General features: G+C 52.2%; 4 protein-coding genes across 4 annotated transcripts; 3 read left to right on the forward strand and 1 right to left on the reverse strand.

Annotated features, from left to right (window-relative positions):
* Positions 1 to 540: 540 nt before the first annotated feature.
* Positions 541 to 3004, forward strand: LDX57_005950 (Zn(II)2Cys6 transcription factor domain-containing protein; the record flags this gene model as incomplete). Its single annotated transcript, XM_046087637.1, has 4 exons — positions 541 to 1671; positions 1745 to 2596; positions 2655 to 2853; positions 2904 to 3004. The coding sequence occupies 4 exons, from the start codon at positions 541 to 543 to the stop codon at positions 3002 to 3004; spliced, it is 2283 nt and encodes a 760-aa protein (XP_045943604.1).
* A 2379-nt stretch (positions 3005 to 5383) lies between these two features.
* ubi4 (ubiquitin family protein) lies at positions 5384 to 6368 on the forward strand. The gene has a single exon (XM_046094815.1). The coding sequence runs from the start codon at positions 5397 to 5399 to the stop codon at positions 6156 to 6158; it is 762 nt and encodes a 253-aa protein (XP_045943605.1). The 5' UTR covers positions 5384 to 5396; the 3' UTR covers positions 6159 to 6368.
* Positions 6369 to 6608: 240 nt separating this feature from the next.
* LDX57_005951 (putative RING and UBP finger domain protein) lies at positions 6609 to 9011 on the forward strand (the record flags this gene model as incomplete). Its single annotated transcript, XM_046087638.1, has 2 exons — positions 6609 to 7718; positions 7779 to 9011. 2 exons carry the CDS (start codon positions 6609 to 6611, stop codon positions 9009 to 9011), a joined length of 2343 nt encoding a protein of 780 aa, XP_045943606.1.
* Positions 9012 to 10297: 1286 nt separating this feature from the next.
* LDX57_005952 (putative C2H2 finger domain protein) lies at positions 10298 to 11741 on the reverse strand (the record flags this gene model as incomplete). The annotated part of the gene is made up of 3 exons (XM_046087639.1): positions 10298 to 11074; positions 11131 to 11270; positions 11330 to 11741. 3 exons carry the CDS (start codon positions 11739 to 11741, stop codon positions 10298 to 10300), a joined length of 1329 nt encoding a protein of 442 aa, XP_045943607.1.
* Between the last annotated feature and the right edge of the window lie 5095 nt (positions 11742 to 16836).

Raw genomic sequence — 16836 nt, forward strand, 5'->3', positions numbered from 1 at the left:
GACTTTTCCTAGCATTTCTTAGCGCATCGCCCGCCGACGCAACTCCCGCCTCACCGCTGCTTTGGCTCCCCACCGCTTCATGCCCGCCATGGCGCCTTCATCCTATCATCCTCCCTCTCTCTCTTCGGTCTCTTCTCGCACCCCGGATTCTGGGCTTTCTGCTCATCCGAAGCCCTCTCTTCTTCCCCTCTGGCTTCGCTGTCAATTCCCTTTCATTCCATCCCCCTCCTCTTATTTGTTTTTTGTATCACCCCATCCTGTCCTGCCTGTCTTTTATATTACTCTTTTTTTGTTTTTTGTTTTTTATACATTCTTATTTCCATTCAATTACTTTACTGTTTTTTATTTCGCCGTCATTTTTGGTTTTATTTTACCTTTTCCTTTTTTCTATTTCCTTTTTTTTTATTCCTTATTTTCTTTTTGTTCTTTTTGGTTATCTCCCCATCCTTCCTAAGGGGAATTTTTTGTCCCTTTTTCTTTTTCTTCTCCTTCCCTTTTCCCCTCCTCTCTCTTGTTGGTACATAGGTTCAAATTGCGACAATGTCAAATGTTGATTTATCGAGTGACGGCTTCATCGGCCTGGACTATGACTCGAGGGGGTATATTCAGCCTCAGTCATGGCCCGTGGCGGTGGACCAGCAGCAGCCTGCCCACCGAACGGAAGGAGGGCGAGATATCTCTCCCTTGCAAACCAGCGGTCACGCTTTCGAACAGTCGGTATCTCAAGATCCTAACTTGATGGTGGACTGGCAATTTCAGCACTTGCAACCCCACCTCCAGTACCCTCATGAAGAGGCCTCGTCCGCTCCGCAGTTCACGGCCGCAAGTTATGGCATGCCCATCCAGTCGTCGCCGGTCGATCTGATTTCGGGAACCCAAGCTCAGTTGAGCACCGGTCTTTTGGACGGTCCCTATCTGCCTCTCTCTGCACCCGTGGATATGGTCCCGTTCCCTTACCAGGACCTTCAAACCGAACTGATGGCTTTCCCTACGGATCACGGCCTGCCGGATCTGTCGTACGCGGCACCGCAGAACATGATAGGCGGCAGCTCGCCCGCAGACACCTACCTCGAGGTTCGGTCCTTGACCAGCTCCAGCAGCGACAATGGCTGGAGCACCATCGAGCCGCGTCGTTCCAACGAGTTCTCCTTCCCGGAACAGGGCATCTTCATCAACCCGACTCAGACCCTCCACGATCGCAGCCTCTCGGAGTCGTCATACTCGACCTCGTACGGCAGCTTCGTGGATCTCGCCAACCCCGTCAACTCGCCCAGCTCCGAAACCAACTTCGAGTCGGCCTTCAACAACTCCGTCAACCGTCGGGTGTCCTACGATCACACATCGCACGGCTCGCAGTCGCCCACGGCGGTGAGTCCCGTGACCATTGTCCGGCCCATCCCCGTTCCCACGAGGAAGCCCACGTCACCGACCCGGTCTGCCGCATCGCAGTCCTCGTCGGCTTCTCCGCCGAGCCGGAAACCCTCGCGGAAGAGCCCCATCGCTGCGAAGACCGCCGAGACCAAGGTTCGCAAGCAATCGCAGAACGGAAAGCCGGAGACCGAGAAGCGGGTCGGAAAGCGTAAGGGTCCTCTGAAGCCGGATCAGCGGAAACAGGCCAGCGAGATCCGCAAGTTGAGAGCTTGTCTTCGCTGCAAGTTTTTGAAGAAGACCGTGCGTATTCCCCCTTGGCTAGTGTTTCTTCCCGCGGTTTATGCAAGGAGATCGCTGACTTTGATGAATATAGTGCGACAAGGGCGAGCCCTGCGCGGGCTGCCAACCTTCACATGCTCGGTTATGGCAGGTTCCCTGCACGCGAATTGACATCAAGGAAATTGGGTACTTCATGAAGGACTGGAAGGCCGACTATGAGCGCCATATCAGCCTCGGATTCTCCGTCGGAAACATCAAGGGATTCTCGGACCAAGAACGGACCCTCTTCATCACCCACGGCTATGGCCAAGTTCTTCCGATCAACGCCCGCGAGGTCTACGTGCGGGACGAGCAGTGCTTCAGCGTCGACTGGGTCGAATCGATGCACCGGGAACCCACGCAGTACGAGGTGGAGACCGCCAAGCTGTCCGCCGGAATGGAAGGCATTTCTCACGCTTTGCTGTCCGACTACCTTGACCGCCATATTGACGGCAACGGCACCTTCGAGAAATTCGTCGATGATTACTTCGAGGGCACTCCGTTCCTGACGCAGATGCTGAAGACTGCGTTCCGGTACTACTTCCGCACTAAGCTGCCCGTCATCCGCAAGGCCCTGAAGCTGATCATCGCTTACAACCTGACGCTTCACGTGACCATGGTGGAAGGGTTGGGCGAGGAGGAATCCTTCCTCGGAAAGATCCAGGAGGGCTCGTCGAAATTCAACGGCAAGACGATGGCGCCGGTGATGATCAACTTCCAGATCAAGTGTGCCATGGCCAACATGTGGCGTGAGCTGCAGAAGGACGTCCTGGAGGAACTGTCGAGTCTCTACTCGAGCGTCTATAGCGGCGACAAGCTCAAGAACTGGCCTACTATCTTCATCCTAGCGTCGATCCTTCTGGCGGTCTGGGAGGAGATGCAGTTTGATTGCCACTACCGCACTCCTGTAAGTCTTCGTGCGACGACATTCACGGTTGTCAATTACTAACCATTATTCTCTCTAGGACGCCGCTGCCGTCGAGAAGTTCTGCAACGATATGGAGACTACTCCCGTTGGTGTGATTGTCGGCCTCTTCCAGGCCATTTCCCAGAAGCTGCCTGCATTCACCGACTGGGAGACGCAAAAGCACCACCACCTGTTGCACTCGAATCCCGACGTCTGCAATGCTATGACCGAGGTCCGCCAGCATGTCACTCAATACGGTATGTAATCCCTTGGTTCATTAGGTTGCCGCTTACTGACAATCCTTCAGAGAGCTACCTTCGGAGTCGCTCCGGCTCCAAGTTCAACCGCAACGACTTTGACTGTCTATCCAATAAATTCATCTCCCGACTTGTGATTCGCGCGAACTAGAATGACTCAAGCGGAGAATGAGGGATTTGCACATGTTTTCCCGCAAGCAAATGTGTTACGGCTTTGTTTTTTTAAAGATGACGGCATCTGCACGATACGAAACTATGAGATATGCCGGCATTTACGATTATGAGACTCGCATCAAGCCATTCTTAGCGACTACGATCGTTTCCACTCAACTTCTGTCTTCTACCGTCTCGGCTTCTGTTTGTTTTCCTTTTCATTTTGTTTACTTGATTTACTTAAACGTGTGCCAATTTTAGCCCGAAGCATCTGTCGTTTTTTTCATGTTTTCCTCTCCTTTCCTGTTTCCGATCCACGCTCTTTCTTTACTTCTCAGTGGTATACCTTTCTCACGCACAGTATTTAAACAACAGCGATGATGAGGATCACGAATGTCATGATAACTGTACGGTCACGAAATGTTTGGCAGCAGCAATGACGAGCGCAACTGAGTTGCCGACGCGTGCTGGAGGCTAGTTCTCGCTTCATGGTGCTGCGATTTTTTGCATTTGTGTGTCCTTGATTTAGCGTGAGTGTGTGAGTGATGTTGAAATGCAGTTGTGGTTGTGTTGATTCAGAATCTTTTTCCTTTATTTATTTTGTCCTTTTTTTTTTTTTTGCCTTGGTTGTTTCAATATCGGAGTGTTGGTTGGAGAGGGAGTGAGGATGGGGCGGGGAAGGTATCATCAAGAGCTCCTGAGCTCCTCCCGTTGTGATTTTCTGGCGTGCGAGCATGCCGTGTCCAATCGCCTCGCTTAGTCTCGCCAGTTGAGCTAGTTTGCAGGTTTTGAATATGAGTTATATACGAACTTGATCCGGTTGCGATAGAGGATTGTAGAGTCTTAGGGGATGATGCGATGCGTGTCGGAGATGACGATCGCTCGGTCAAGGTCTGCCTGCTCGCCATGGGATTTCTCTAAAGGGAATCGGTGTTCTCTCGGTAACTAACTAATGAAGGATCTGGTATCTCCGTCAGTCTCCCAATCCTCTCTCTATCCATGAACTCCTTCGGAGTCTTATTGAGGACACTCAGGTACCCCAAAGCGGGGCGGCGGTGGCCGGAAGCGACGATCACCTGACCCCTCCCGGGCGCCTTAGTGCCTTAAGCCGAAGTTACTTCTAGACCGACTAGTCGCCGGTAGTCGGTGAATCGTGTCCACTTTCTCCCCCTCTTTTGGGCGATAAACCCGCTTTCCCACGTCATGGGCCGAGGTTGCCTATGACGCATCTGGGGTGGGAGATAGAGAGGGAAAGTGTCCACGGTGTACGGAGTAGATACTGAGTTACGGGATAGAAAGACGAGTGACCGAAACCTTTACTGTGTCAGCCACGTTCGTCCGTCCTCAGGCAAACAAGGAACCTGAGGCATGGATGCTTGCGTTGGGGAATCCGGACTGGTGGCGTCAGTGGCGGATGCGGACGGAGCTCTCTTTCTCGGTCTCTCTGAAGGGGATCAGTCACTGCCACAAGACTCTTTACCTTTGTAAGGCAACGTGAATTTTCCATTAAAATCTTCAAATTTGTTCAAGTAAAATTCTATCGTCAAGGTTGTCTCTTCCCCCCAATAAGACCATGGATGCCGTCCGAACCGGAGAGGACCTCCTGAGTCATTGGCGGAATGGCCACCACTTCTAGTAGTTTCCCCAACTTCCATACCAACGGAGTAAGAAGGGATCGCCCGGTGACTGGACAGGATAACGGCAAGAAAAAGTGAATAGGGAAAAGGAATGTGCCAGGAGGGACCAGAACCAGAATCTAGAATCTGTTTTAAGGGAGCCTGCCTTCAGTAGTTCAGGTATCTCCCTACGATTTGACCGCCGGTCTCCTTTCATCACGTTATCGGCCTATTCCTGACTAAGGCGCTTCGCCTCCTTTGCCTCCCCTCATCTGCCCTGTTCCTGCCTACTTAAGGCTGACGTCTCTCCTCTTCCTTATCTCTTCCTTCTTTCTTCCATCTCCCACCTTACCACCCACCCTTTACCTTTCCCGCTTCGTTTTCTCTTCAGCTCTCACACCTTCTTCTCAGCCTCATACTCAGTTCTCGTCTCTACAACTCTACATTCCTCGACTGCTTTCGTTGCCATCATGCAGATCTTCGTGAAGACCCGTAAGTTATCCCCTGTCCCTGACCCGACCCTCTTGCCACCCTGGCTTCGACTCTAACCTTTCCTGCTTTCCCATAGTTACCGGCAAGACCATCACCCTTGAGGTCGAGTCTAGCGACACCATCGACAACGTCAAGTCCAAGATCCAGGACAAGGAGGGCATTCCCCCTGACCAGCAGCGTCTGATCTTCGCTGGCAAGCAGTTGGAAGATGGTCGCACTTTGTCCGACTACAACATTCAAAAGGAATCCACCCTCCACCTGGTTCTGCGCCTGCGTGGTGGTATGCAGATTTGTAAGTTGCCACTTCATCGTCTCCCGTTATCTACTCGCCACTCGATAATCATACTGACTCATTTCTCTTTAGTCGTCAAGACCCTCACTGGAAAGACTATCACCCTCGAGGTTGAATCCAGCGACACCATCGATAATGTCAAGTCGAAGATTCAGGATAAGGAGGGTATCCCTCCCGACCAGCAGCGTTTGATCTTCGCTGGTAAGCAGTTGGAAGATGGCCGCACCTTGTCCGATTACAACATCCAGAAGGAATCTACCCTCCACCTGGTCCTTCGTCTGCGTGGTGGTATGCAAATCTTCGTCAAGACCCTCACCGGCAAGACCATCACGTTGGAAGTGGAATCTAGCGACACCATCGACAACGTGAAGAGCAAGATTCAAGATAAGGAGGGCATTCCCCCCGACCAGCAGCGTCTCATTTTCGCCGGAAAGCAGCTGGAAGATGGCCGTACCCTGTCCGATTACAACATCCAGAAAGAGTCCACTCTTCACCTGGTCCTTCGTCTCCGTGGTGGTATGCAGATCTTTGTCAAGACGCTCACTGGCAAGACAATCACATTGGAGGTCGAGAGCTCGGACACGATCGACAACGTCAAGAGCAAGATTCAAGACAAGGAGGGTATCCCTCCGGACCAGCAGCGTCTGATTTTTGCCGGCAAGCAGCTCGAGGACGGGCGCACGCTCTCTGACTACAACATCCAGAAGGAGAGCACGCTGCATCTGGTTCTCCGACTCCGTGGTGGAAACTAGAATGTCTTGCATCTTGATTCCGCATGGCGTTTGGTTTGGTTCTTACGGGTTTTTTACGATATGGTTGCTGGGCAATACCTTCTGTATCACCATGGATCATGGTGCAATACATAGTTCTATCCTTTACTTTTACCTTCAACAATGAATGAATAGCCATCTGAGCTATATACAATGCTAGCATTGACATAGTTCTTTATCGCATCTTTCTCTTTTGTGTAGCTTTGCGTAGAATTTTCTCAAACATGACCCGTTGTCCATGTCCCATTTCAAGGGCGACCACCGCATTGATGAGCTGTCCCTGCATGCATCCGCATTTAGCACCCGCGAAATAGGAGAGGGTTACCCTTGTGCGACCGTGGAACCAGTCGTGAATAATTCAACATCTCTGGAGAATGGAGATGCAGATGCAGATGTAACAACTGTCAAAAGGCCCAGAGCGTTGCCACCGTCATGTCACATGATCGTGCCGACCCGAAGGCTGACTGGCGCAGGCAAACCGAGCAAACCGACGGCCATCACCAGCAATCCGGAAATGGCTCGTCTCTCTCCAACTTCACCTGTTCTTACAGCCATGTAAGAGCATCGGTCGGGATGCCCTCCTATTTCTACCACCTCGCGATCGAACTATTTTCCCGCCCTCAGTCCGACCTGCGCGGCGCCTCTTTCCACACCGTGACCGACCCGTCGCCAACGTCGCTATCTTTTGACTCCGCATGTGAAGCCCTACTACCCTTCCAGAAGCGTCGCCGGCATTCACCTCCCTCAAATCGGAGTCCTCATCATCCTCTGTTCACAAGCGGAAAGCATCGATGTTCGCCCCCTGGCTCCTCCTCCAGCAGCGACGCCCTACCCCTTGACACCGCCTCTTTTCTGTCCGCACACCGTCCCACTACTACCCCTCCTCCGCCGTCCTACACCCGATCGCCCACCAGCGCATCCGAGCTCGAAACCGACCTCCGCCTCGACAAAGTCTCAATCGAGTGCATTGACATGATCCCATCCGAGCCCAGCACCCTGAGCAGCTCCAAGCGCAGCGCCGGCCGCCGCGAGCCCAGGGACAACAACAACCCCGTCGCGACGGGCATCGGCACCGATATTCTCGGCGGGCTCCGCACGCGCGGCAAATACGTCCCGCTCGATCAGAAGACCTCCGACAGCGTCTGGGGCATCGTGCACCTGTACCGCGACTCGCAGGAGACGCCGTACCTGACCGAGCAGGAATATCCGTCTTACCTGAAGGGCTCGGCGGCCGCGCGACAGCCCTACGATGAGGTGGGCGGGAGTAGTGCCCCGCGGCAGGATGGGGACCGCTCGTTAGCACTGCATCAGCAGGATGAGGAGGACTGCACGACGCTGTGCATCCTGGCCGTGCCGTCGTATATGTCGCCGTCGGATTTTCTGGGGTTTGTGGGCGAGGCGACCATGGATGACGTTAGTCATTTTCGAATGATCCGGACGGCGCGCGCCAATCGGTATATGGTTCTGATGAAGTTTCGGAGTGGGAAGAAGGCGAGGGACTGGCAGCGGGATTGGAATGGGAAGGTGTTTAATAGTATGGAGGTGAGTTTGTATAGATTCTGGTCCGTCTGGGTTCGATGATGCTAACTCGCGCTGGATTAGCCTGAAACATGTCATGTTGTTTTTGTGGATACGGTCGAGATTCAAGCGGTGGATCCGGATACGCAGACGGGCCTCTCCTCGACTCATCAAGGCGTTCTTCTATCGCCTCATACCGCAACCGCCGCGTCAACAGGCCAATCGAGCACCATACCCTCAGCAACCCTCTCCTCGCGACCTCTCGCCCCGCCGACACCGGCTCTCATTGAACTACCGACCTGCCCCGTCTGCCTGGAGCGCATGGATGAGACGACGGGCCTCCTCACGATCATCTGCCAACACGTCTTCCACTGCACATGTCTCCAGAAATGGAAAGGCAGCGGCTGCCCCGTCTGCCGCTACACGCAAGACGACTTCCGCAAGAGCAGCCAAGGCATCCCGCTGGACGATGACGAAACAGCCGAATGCTGCTCCGTCTGCCACTCCGACCTCAACCTCTGGGTGTGTCTGATCTGCGGCAACGTGGGCTGCGGGCGCTACGACGGTGCGCACGCTTTCGACCACTACAAGGAGACCGCGCACGCCTTCGCCATGGACCTCTCGACGCAGCGCGTCTGGGACTACGTCGGCGACGCATACGTCCACCGCATCATCCAGAGCAAAACGGACGGCAAGCTCGTGGAACTGCCCGCGGCCGACCACAGCGCCCTCGACCCCCCAGACTGGACCGACGCCGTACCCCGCGAGAAGCTCGAAAACATGAGCGTTGAATACACACACCTCCTGACCAGCCAACTCGAGAGCCAACGCGCCTACTTCGAAGAGATCGTCGAGCGCGCCGTCGACAAAGCCTCGCAGGCCACCGCCGCCGCGCAATCCGCGCACTCAACCGCCACATCCGCCACCGCGCACCTCACGACCCTGCAAACCCAGTACGACGTCCTCACCAGCACGACCCTCTCATCGCTCGAGCGCGATAAACTCCGCGCCGAGAAACGCGCCGAGAAATTCGAGTCCATGGCCCGAAAAATGGAGAAAGAGTGGCGGGAGGAAAAGGCCATGAACGAAAGCCTCATGGCGCGTATCGACCATCTCTCGTCTGAGGTGGAGGGTCTCAAACTCGCCAATGCCGACCTGACCGAGCAGAACCGTGACTTGACGTTTTTTATCAGTGGCTCCGAGCGTCTGAAAGATCAGAGTGAGGATGTCGTTCAAGGGACGGTTAGTGTTCCGGAGCCGGTGCCGGAGGGGAATAGTGGGAAGAAGAAGAATAAGGGGAAGGGGAGGAGGAAATGAATTGGATTGGTTTGGATTGAATTGAATCCACCACCTTATTCAGTTATAACTACGAGCTGATGAATCCATCCAGTTGTTATGGCTGCTAAGTTCATAAGATCACTGGAACAAGAACGAATGACATCATTTCTATATAAACTAATCCAAAAAGATAATATGTAATACCTACCTACCTACCTAACCTACCTGTCTATTCCTACTTGAGTGGACTCTTACTTTTCTACTAGTTCAACATCTACCTGACCAATGTAAATACGTTATACCTTGATACTGGTTCTCACCTGTCTTGCATGCAGTGCAGTCAGTGCCAGTGCCTCGGCGAGAGACCCCGTCTCATATCTACTTCTTAGTACTTTTTACTTAACTAAGATGCAATGGAGAATGTCTTCGCGTCCCTGCCTGCTACTACTCCCTCCGTATTAATGTGCCCATTCGTTCACATGTATCGAGTATTATGGAATCATATTATATGATAAAATAGAAATAAGAATACAAGTCTATATCATACAGTAGATACAAAAGGTAAGGGAATCATTTACAACGAGGGATGGTTTGAGGGGGAAGTAACAATTGGTATAAAGAGAACAAAAGAAAAGAACAAAACGGGACAAAAGAAACATAGGAAAAGGGTTCGAAAAAGGAAACAAGAACATGCAAGGAATAACCATGGGGGAATATAATCTCACACACTCTCTCTCTTTCAATCCACAAGACACAAGACACAAGACAAGATATTACATATAGACACAAGGAGATAAGAAAAAGGAAATATGCAAGGGGAAAGACAGACCAGAAAACCAGTGAGAAAGCAAAAACCCCGAATAATCCCGAACCCCGTTCCAACCTAGCCAGAAACCTTTCCCACCTCTCTATTTATTGATGCTTTCGTCCTCGTCATAGCGCATAGTGAAAAAGCAGAATGGAAAATGGTGGAAAGAGAACAATCAAAAACACAACACACGGGGGATAGAAACAGCTAGCCCGGACTCCTTCCGACGCTTGTAACCCATATCAGGGCAATGCTAAGATGAAAATGACAGTATGAAAACAATGTATGACGGGAATCAGGGGGCAAACAATGCTGGTGTGCTAAATGTAAGATGGGAATGAACAAAGGAAAGGTGAACAAAGGAAATAACGATTGATGGTGGTTTGTTTGAGTCGCATTTCGATTAAGCGACGTTATCTTCCATAGTGCTGAGGCTCAATGGATATTAATCTCATTCACGATCGGTCCTGCCGTTCGAGGGAGACTGAGCCGATTTGTTGTCCTTGACACACTCCCGTTATACCGGAGTAGTCCATGAGTGTTCGCCAAGTTTAGGCTTCATCTCATAGTTCTCGGGTTCGGTACTGGTAGGTCGCCGAATAGTAGAGTTGGGAAAGTACATATGGGGAGGCATGGAGCTGGCATACGCCGGTCCGTTGGGCTCGGGATAGGCGAAGTCGTGCGCGGAGCCCGGAGACGGGATGCTGCCGTGAGAAGGCGAGGCCCAGCCCAGGTTTGACATATGAGGACTGCCGCTGACGCTATTCGGCCGGTGGTCATTGTTGGCAGGGGGCTCCAGAGGCTGAGGGGGGGCGTAACCCGAGGGATGGGAGGTCATCGAAGGTCGAGGCAGGGGAGCACTGCTGAAGCTGGACAGAGACGGAGAGGTGGCCGTGGGGGAAGCTCGCGGGCTAGCCTGCGAAAAGTCTCCACGAACATGGGGCGGAATAGGTCCGCTGCCCATGTAGTAATCGGGACGCGACATGTTCAAAGGAGGGAGGTCACCAGCTGGAGAGATCGGATGATGCGCCGGAGAGGGAGTCGAGTGTACCGACACCGAACCGTGCTCCGAGAACATCCCCTCGCCGACTCGCGCCCTCTCCTTATTCTGTCGGAGATTGGCTTCGGTCTCCGCCGCGGCCTCTTCGATCGTACCCGTGTGATGGTTTTGGTGACGAGTCAATGTAGTGCGACGAGTGAAAGTCTTTTGGCAGTTCGCATAGGGACACTTGTACGGTCGTTTCCCGGAGTGGATTCTGCGGTGCCTGGCCAACGAAGACGAATCGCTGAAAGGCTAATAATCACAAGGCTGTTAGAATTGATTTGGATGAGCGAGAATAGGTCGCATACCTTCCCACATCGTTCACACATGTGTGGCTTCTCGCCCGTATGAACACGAGAGTGGACCGTCAGAGCAGAGCGCTGGATGAACTGCTTCCCGCAGCCCGGCCAGTCGCATGCGTGAGGTCGGACGCCGGAATGGATTCGCTCTGGAGTTATCATCAGCCCAATCAAACTCGTTGAACATAGAGATATAAAGGGTTCCTACCGTGCCTTGCCAGGTCGCTGCGTCGAGCAAAACCCTTGCTGCACGTCGCGCAGTGAAACGTTTTGGGAGGAGGGTCGGTCCGTCCTTGGGGAGGGCCGCCATTCGCGATCTGCGGGCCCGTGGCGAACGGCGCGGCGCCGTAAGGATTTTGCAGAAACCCAGCACCGGGGTGCGTCTGCGGGGCGTAGCGCATGTCTTGATGAATGTTCGGCATCTGGTTCATGGCGGCGTGAGGCGGGTACGAGAGGACCTGATGGTCACCGGTTTCGGCAATGCCGGGCTCTGCCTTCATTTTGGGAGAAGAGGTTTCCATATTATGATTCTGCACGAACTGCTGCTGATCAAATTGATGAGCTTCTGCGGCGACCATAGCGGCAGAACCTTTTCTGTTCAGGATCGTTGTGATGTCCATGACCCGACCCAGCGGCGAGCTGAGGGACGGCGGTCAAGGACAGGTTAGAGGTTCCTTAAAATATCCTTCTAATGCGAAACCGCAGGATTGCGTCTACAACAATCCTTGGATGGATGCGTGATTGTTCGCAAACTCGGATCCTCGAATGGGGACGGCGATGCGATTTCAGGGCGCACGAGGGGAGAGAGCGCGACTGATTTGTACCGTGATTCGACGAAATAGCCTAGCGAAGCCTGCGAGAAACGGTGGTCAGAATCAGGTTGTGCGGCAAATTCAAGTTTGGTGATAAAATAGGAGAAAGGGAGATTAAACAGGGGAAACACTGAGTTGGCGGGCACAGCGTGAACGGAGAAACAGAGTTTGTACACGAACGCACCCTGCTTCAGTCCGCGATGAAATAGAAAAATCTTGTGTTGACTGTGACGTGGGTGAAGGTGGCCAGACTCACAAATACCGTAATCAGGAATGTCAGCAACGCAGGTAAGGGCGAAAATGGAAGAACCCAAGCGCGAAAGTCCCGTCTTGCGACTTCGAGAATAAAACCACGAGGTTTGGAGCCGAGTTACGTCCACTGTTCCGTCAAGTGCGTTCCTCTTCAATCTTACTTCTAGCGCTTCACGACTGGTCGAGTCCGGGGGACTTCCGATTCACACAGCCCAACTCTGACCGTAAGCGGACCAAGACACTTGTCTCAAGCCCTCGGCGGAAAATCGAATGAAGTGATTCGCGATTACCGCGAGCTTGAATATTCCTTGCGACTCGCGAAACCAAGCCAAATGCGACTCCGTATATTCGTTGCCACTCTTCGCACGGAATACAGTAGTATGCGAAAACAGATGGGTGGCCGTCTCACAGCGAGCGTTGGGTGACTTGAATTCCTGGGCGCTACCGGAAGCCAGTATATTCGAAGGAAATATAGGAGGCGCGGGCGTGGACGGAGGGAAACGGGGAAGAATGCGAAAAGTAGAGAATTTCACAAAGAGTAGCCGATCAAATGGACCTATGGGGCGAACATCGCAATGTCAGTGGATTGCGCCGAAGCAGAGAAGAAAAAGCAAGCAACGTCTATAATGAAACGGCAGGGTCCTCCCCAAGAGCGTAGAATGTTTCCACAACCCTCGCTGGGACTTCTGTTCCAAGGCCATGAATCCCGCGCGGATGCGACGAAGAAGCGGAAATAAGATCGCCGATACACCTTGCCCCGGAGAAATATGACGAATGCCAGACACCTTTTCTCGCCGAATCGAGAAAGGTAATACCACCGAGCGACCACACGGGATCCGGAGAGACCATAGAAAGAGGAGAAAAGACGCAGCGTCGCACTGCGTCATCGGGACGAGGCAGTGAGGGGAGCTAAGAGGGGGAAGATGCAGAATACCTACCGAAAACCACGCAGCATGAAATCACACGCGAAGACGAAGACGGCTTCACTCTCGGAACACTCGAGGGACAAAAGGGTGGAGGGGAAAGCTGTGCGCCAACGCAGGTTAGCCCGAGTGGTTTGGTTGGGTTGGAGTTGGGAATATGGAAGCGGAGGAGGCCAAACAGAACTAGCGGAAGGGGGGGTAAAAGGGAGGGGAAGCAGTAGGGAAAAAGAAACATACATACCTTAATAGATGATGAAGAGAAGAGACGGCTCGAGGGGAGAAAAAAGTGAACCGAGGGGGGAAAAGGGAATTCAATAAGAGGGGTTTGGAAAAAGGGAAAAAGAAAAAGGGTTCTTTTCTGGAATAAAATGAATCGAAGAATCCCGGAAAGGAAGGGGAGAGACCTGACAATTCAGGCGACGACGCGATATCGAGACGGACGAAACAGGGAATGTTCGGGAAGAAATAAAAGGCGGCCTGCGATTTTCTTATATTCCGCTATGAATTAATTCTATTTATTTTTATGAGCTTGGGAAAAAGAGGGAATAAAATTACCGCGAGAAATTATTATTATTATTATTATTATTATTTTATTATTAGACAGCTTTTCGCACGTTTCCACTTGGTGGCGCCAGAGCCTGAAGCTGGCGGCACCAGAAGGTCACCGTCAGCGCACTCGGCTCCACAACGTGCTTTTCCCCGTCTCTTTGGCCGTGCGAGACGCCGGTGGATCCTTCCTCTGCGTTGCCGATCTGAATTATTCGATTATTATTCTGGCTTTTCTTGCTAGCATTCTGTCGTCGGCATCGTCATTAGTTTGATTATGATTATTTTCTTACGTTGGCTAAGCCTAAACAGAGCCTGAACTCGACCGGCGCCAATCCAGTCCTCGCATTCCAGCTTCAGGGACCGTGATGAACGCATCGTCAGACCTTCGGCCCCCCTGAGAAGCTTACCTCCCCTACCCCAGATCATTTGATCCAGGGGATCGTTCTATCGACCTGGACCACCGACTGACCTGACTCCAACGCTGTCTGACACCGACCTTGACCCTTGGTACCCCCTCCTCAAGAAAGAGGAACCCGAAGAAACATGCGACGTGACAGGACACCAGCTGCATAGACTGCCTGGGCATGCATGCAGTCTGGGAATCGTGCGACATGCAACCGTCGAGGTGTCCAGGAGGCCGTGACAATCCCTTTTACGGGAGAAATAACCCGCTCTCATTGTCGACCTCCTGGCTCGAAACTTAGGGCGGCTGGTTCATTACGAAGTACGATGGTTTTATTATCCTTGTCTTACGAAAAAAGAAAAGGGAAAAGGGCAATCTAAAACCAGTCAACCTGCCCCCGGTCGAATCGGTCGTTCGACGGAGGATTGGGCCTTAAACCCCTTTTGACCAAGGCCCTCCGATTAGCGAAGAACAAACGGTGGAAGCTAATTTCCTTCTAGAAAGTTTCGAAGAATGGATCCTGCGTCGACTAACGAGGAGTTATACTCCGGAGGCATGGACGTCCGTCCGGCATTCGCTTCCATCGCCCTGCTTTCACCTATCCTCGTCCCGGCTCGATTTGATTGCGTCCAGCTTATTATTGATGTCCATGCCACCTTGTCCCATCACTCAAAATACCCTGCATGTCACGTTAGACGACATGCTGACTTGAAGCAGCGAACCAGTCAATACGGGACAGAATGCGCCGTGGAGCCGCCCTTTAGCCAGACTAAAAGTGTCTAGTGGCAGCTAGTTTGACGTTGTTCCCACTTTCTTTCTTTTTTTTTTCCTTTTTTCCCCCTCCCTTTAGGCACCACCAGGGAATCATGGCTTTTTTCCTTTCTTCTTTTCTAATTTCTCCTTTTCTTTCCTGTTTTATTATTTCCCTCAAGAGGGGTCCTTTTCCACTTTGTTCCCCCCTCCAACCTCCCCACTGCCACACGCTAACGGACTCCTACATCCTTAGCATCCTTAGTTACGTCGACCTGCCAAGCCAGTCCGGTCTTCCGAAGAGCTTCCAGAAAAACTTCGGAAGGTCGATGGAATCATGGAAGCCTTCTAAAGCGTCCCAGTTCCATGTGCCGCAGCCGCTGCGTCACCCGGACTTGGACTTGGACCATCTGGGGTGGGGATTGTAGATTATTAGATACGTACTAGACTACTGCGAACGGTGTGTGACCCTTTCTTTTTATTTTTCGTTTTCGCTTCTTTTCGAAAGGGTGAGAGCGGCCAGGATCTGGTTTTTTTTTATTGCGCTCCTCCACAAGGGTGAGAGGGATTTATTTTATCCCTCTTTCTCTTTTTCTCTCTCACGGTATGTCTGCGTTTTCGGGGAAACGTCTGATCAACGTGCATACAGAAAGGAACTTCGAAAGCAAGAAACCCAAACCCGATAGGCATATCGATTTCATCACCATGAAATCAACCGGCGCGACCGATGACTATCATTCGCTGCAGAAGTCCGTGTAGGTGGTGTATCAGCAAATAAGGCGCCCCACGTCTCTCCGTACTAACGTCGGTCACTAACTGCGCCCTCAACCATTTCAGGGGAGGGGGTTAAGGAGAACAACCACAGAAAAAAGGGAACCAACGTAAGAGCTAACCACTCTCAACCTATCAGCCTAATCGACAGGGATATTATGACGTCTGCACGGTACCTGGGCCCTGAGGACTTGCTGCAAATTAGGCAAGGTAATCTGCAGGCACGGAAGAGCGTACGCCATTCGGAGTCCCTGCCAGTGCCAGCGAACCGCCTCGCACGGGATACGTACTCGACGCAGTATGGAGTGATCCGAGGGCTCCGTACTCGGTGCTCATCGTCTCCTAGTCTCCTCTTCCGCAGAAAGGAGAAACTGGCAGATCCAATAACCCCGACTCCATTGGCCGTAACGGACCACGCCTGGCGCGTTTGGGAGGGTTTCAAGTAGCCTGATGCAGAATAGGAGAGAGACATCCAACCCCGACCCACTTCTTTTTCCTTCTGGTCTGGTTCTGGTCGTTCGGAGAGAGGAGGCCAGAGGCAGAGGGCCAAGAGAGGTCTGTGGATAATAAATATCGTACGAAGTTCTTTAGGAGCAGTTAGTTAGGTGAGGCTGATAGCCTGATAGTTAGTGGTGGTCTGGTCTTTCGCCTTGTCCACCACCTAAGTGTTAAGGAAGCGTTCGGGCTTGTTGGGGGATTTCCTCGCTCGTTCGCAATCTGGTCTTTCCCTTTTCTTCTCTTTTTCGGTCAAATTCTATTTTGTCGAGGCTTCGTCTCGAGCATACACCCGTATACCATTGACCCGACCACCATTTACCTCATCGAGTAAATAAACAAACAGCAGACCTCCAGCCCGGCAACGCCTGCGAACCCGACCACACTTGTAGTCTTGTATTACCTACACTAACCACCTCCTTGTGCCTTTCTCATCCTCCAAATTGCAATCTAACCACAATATCCGCGACGCAACAAAGAACGCAATCAAAAACTACATTAATTAGCTAGCTACGGAGTATGATGTTCGAGAAAAAAAAAAAGCGCGACAGAGAAAGAAGGAGAACAAAGGAACTCAGCTGACTGATCGGCCCCGTCTAGTCCTAGTTCTAGTCTACCTTAGTCTAGTCTAGTCAGGGCAGGGCACGTCGCGCTGTGCCGCCCTGACCGCGACTAATCTTTTTTTTTTTTAATTTTTTCAATGGAGATGCGGATACTGCATATGATGGCTCTTACAGTAGATGTACGGATTCCTACATGA

Source organism: Aspergillus melleus (genome assembly GCF_016097325.1).
Source record: "Aspergillus melleus strain CBS 546.65 chromosome Unknown contig3, whole genome shotgun sequence".
Classification (NCBI taxonomy): Eukaryota; Fungi; Ascomycota; class Eurotiomycetes; order Eurotiales; family Aspergillaceae; genus Aspergillus; species Aspergillus melleus.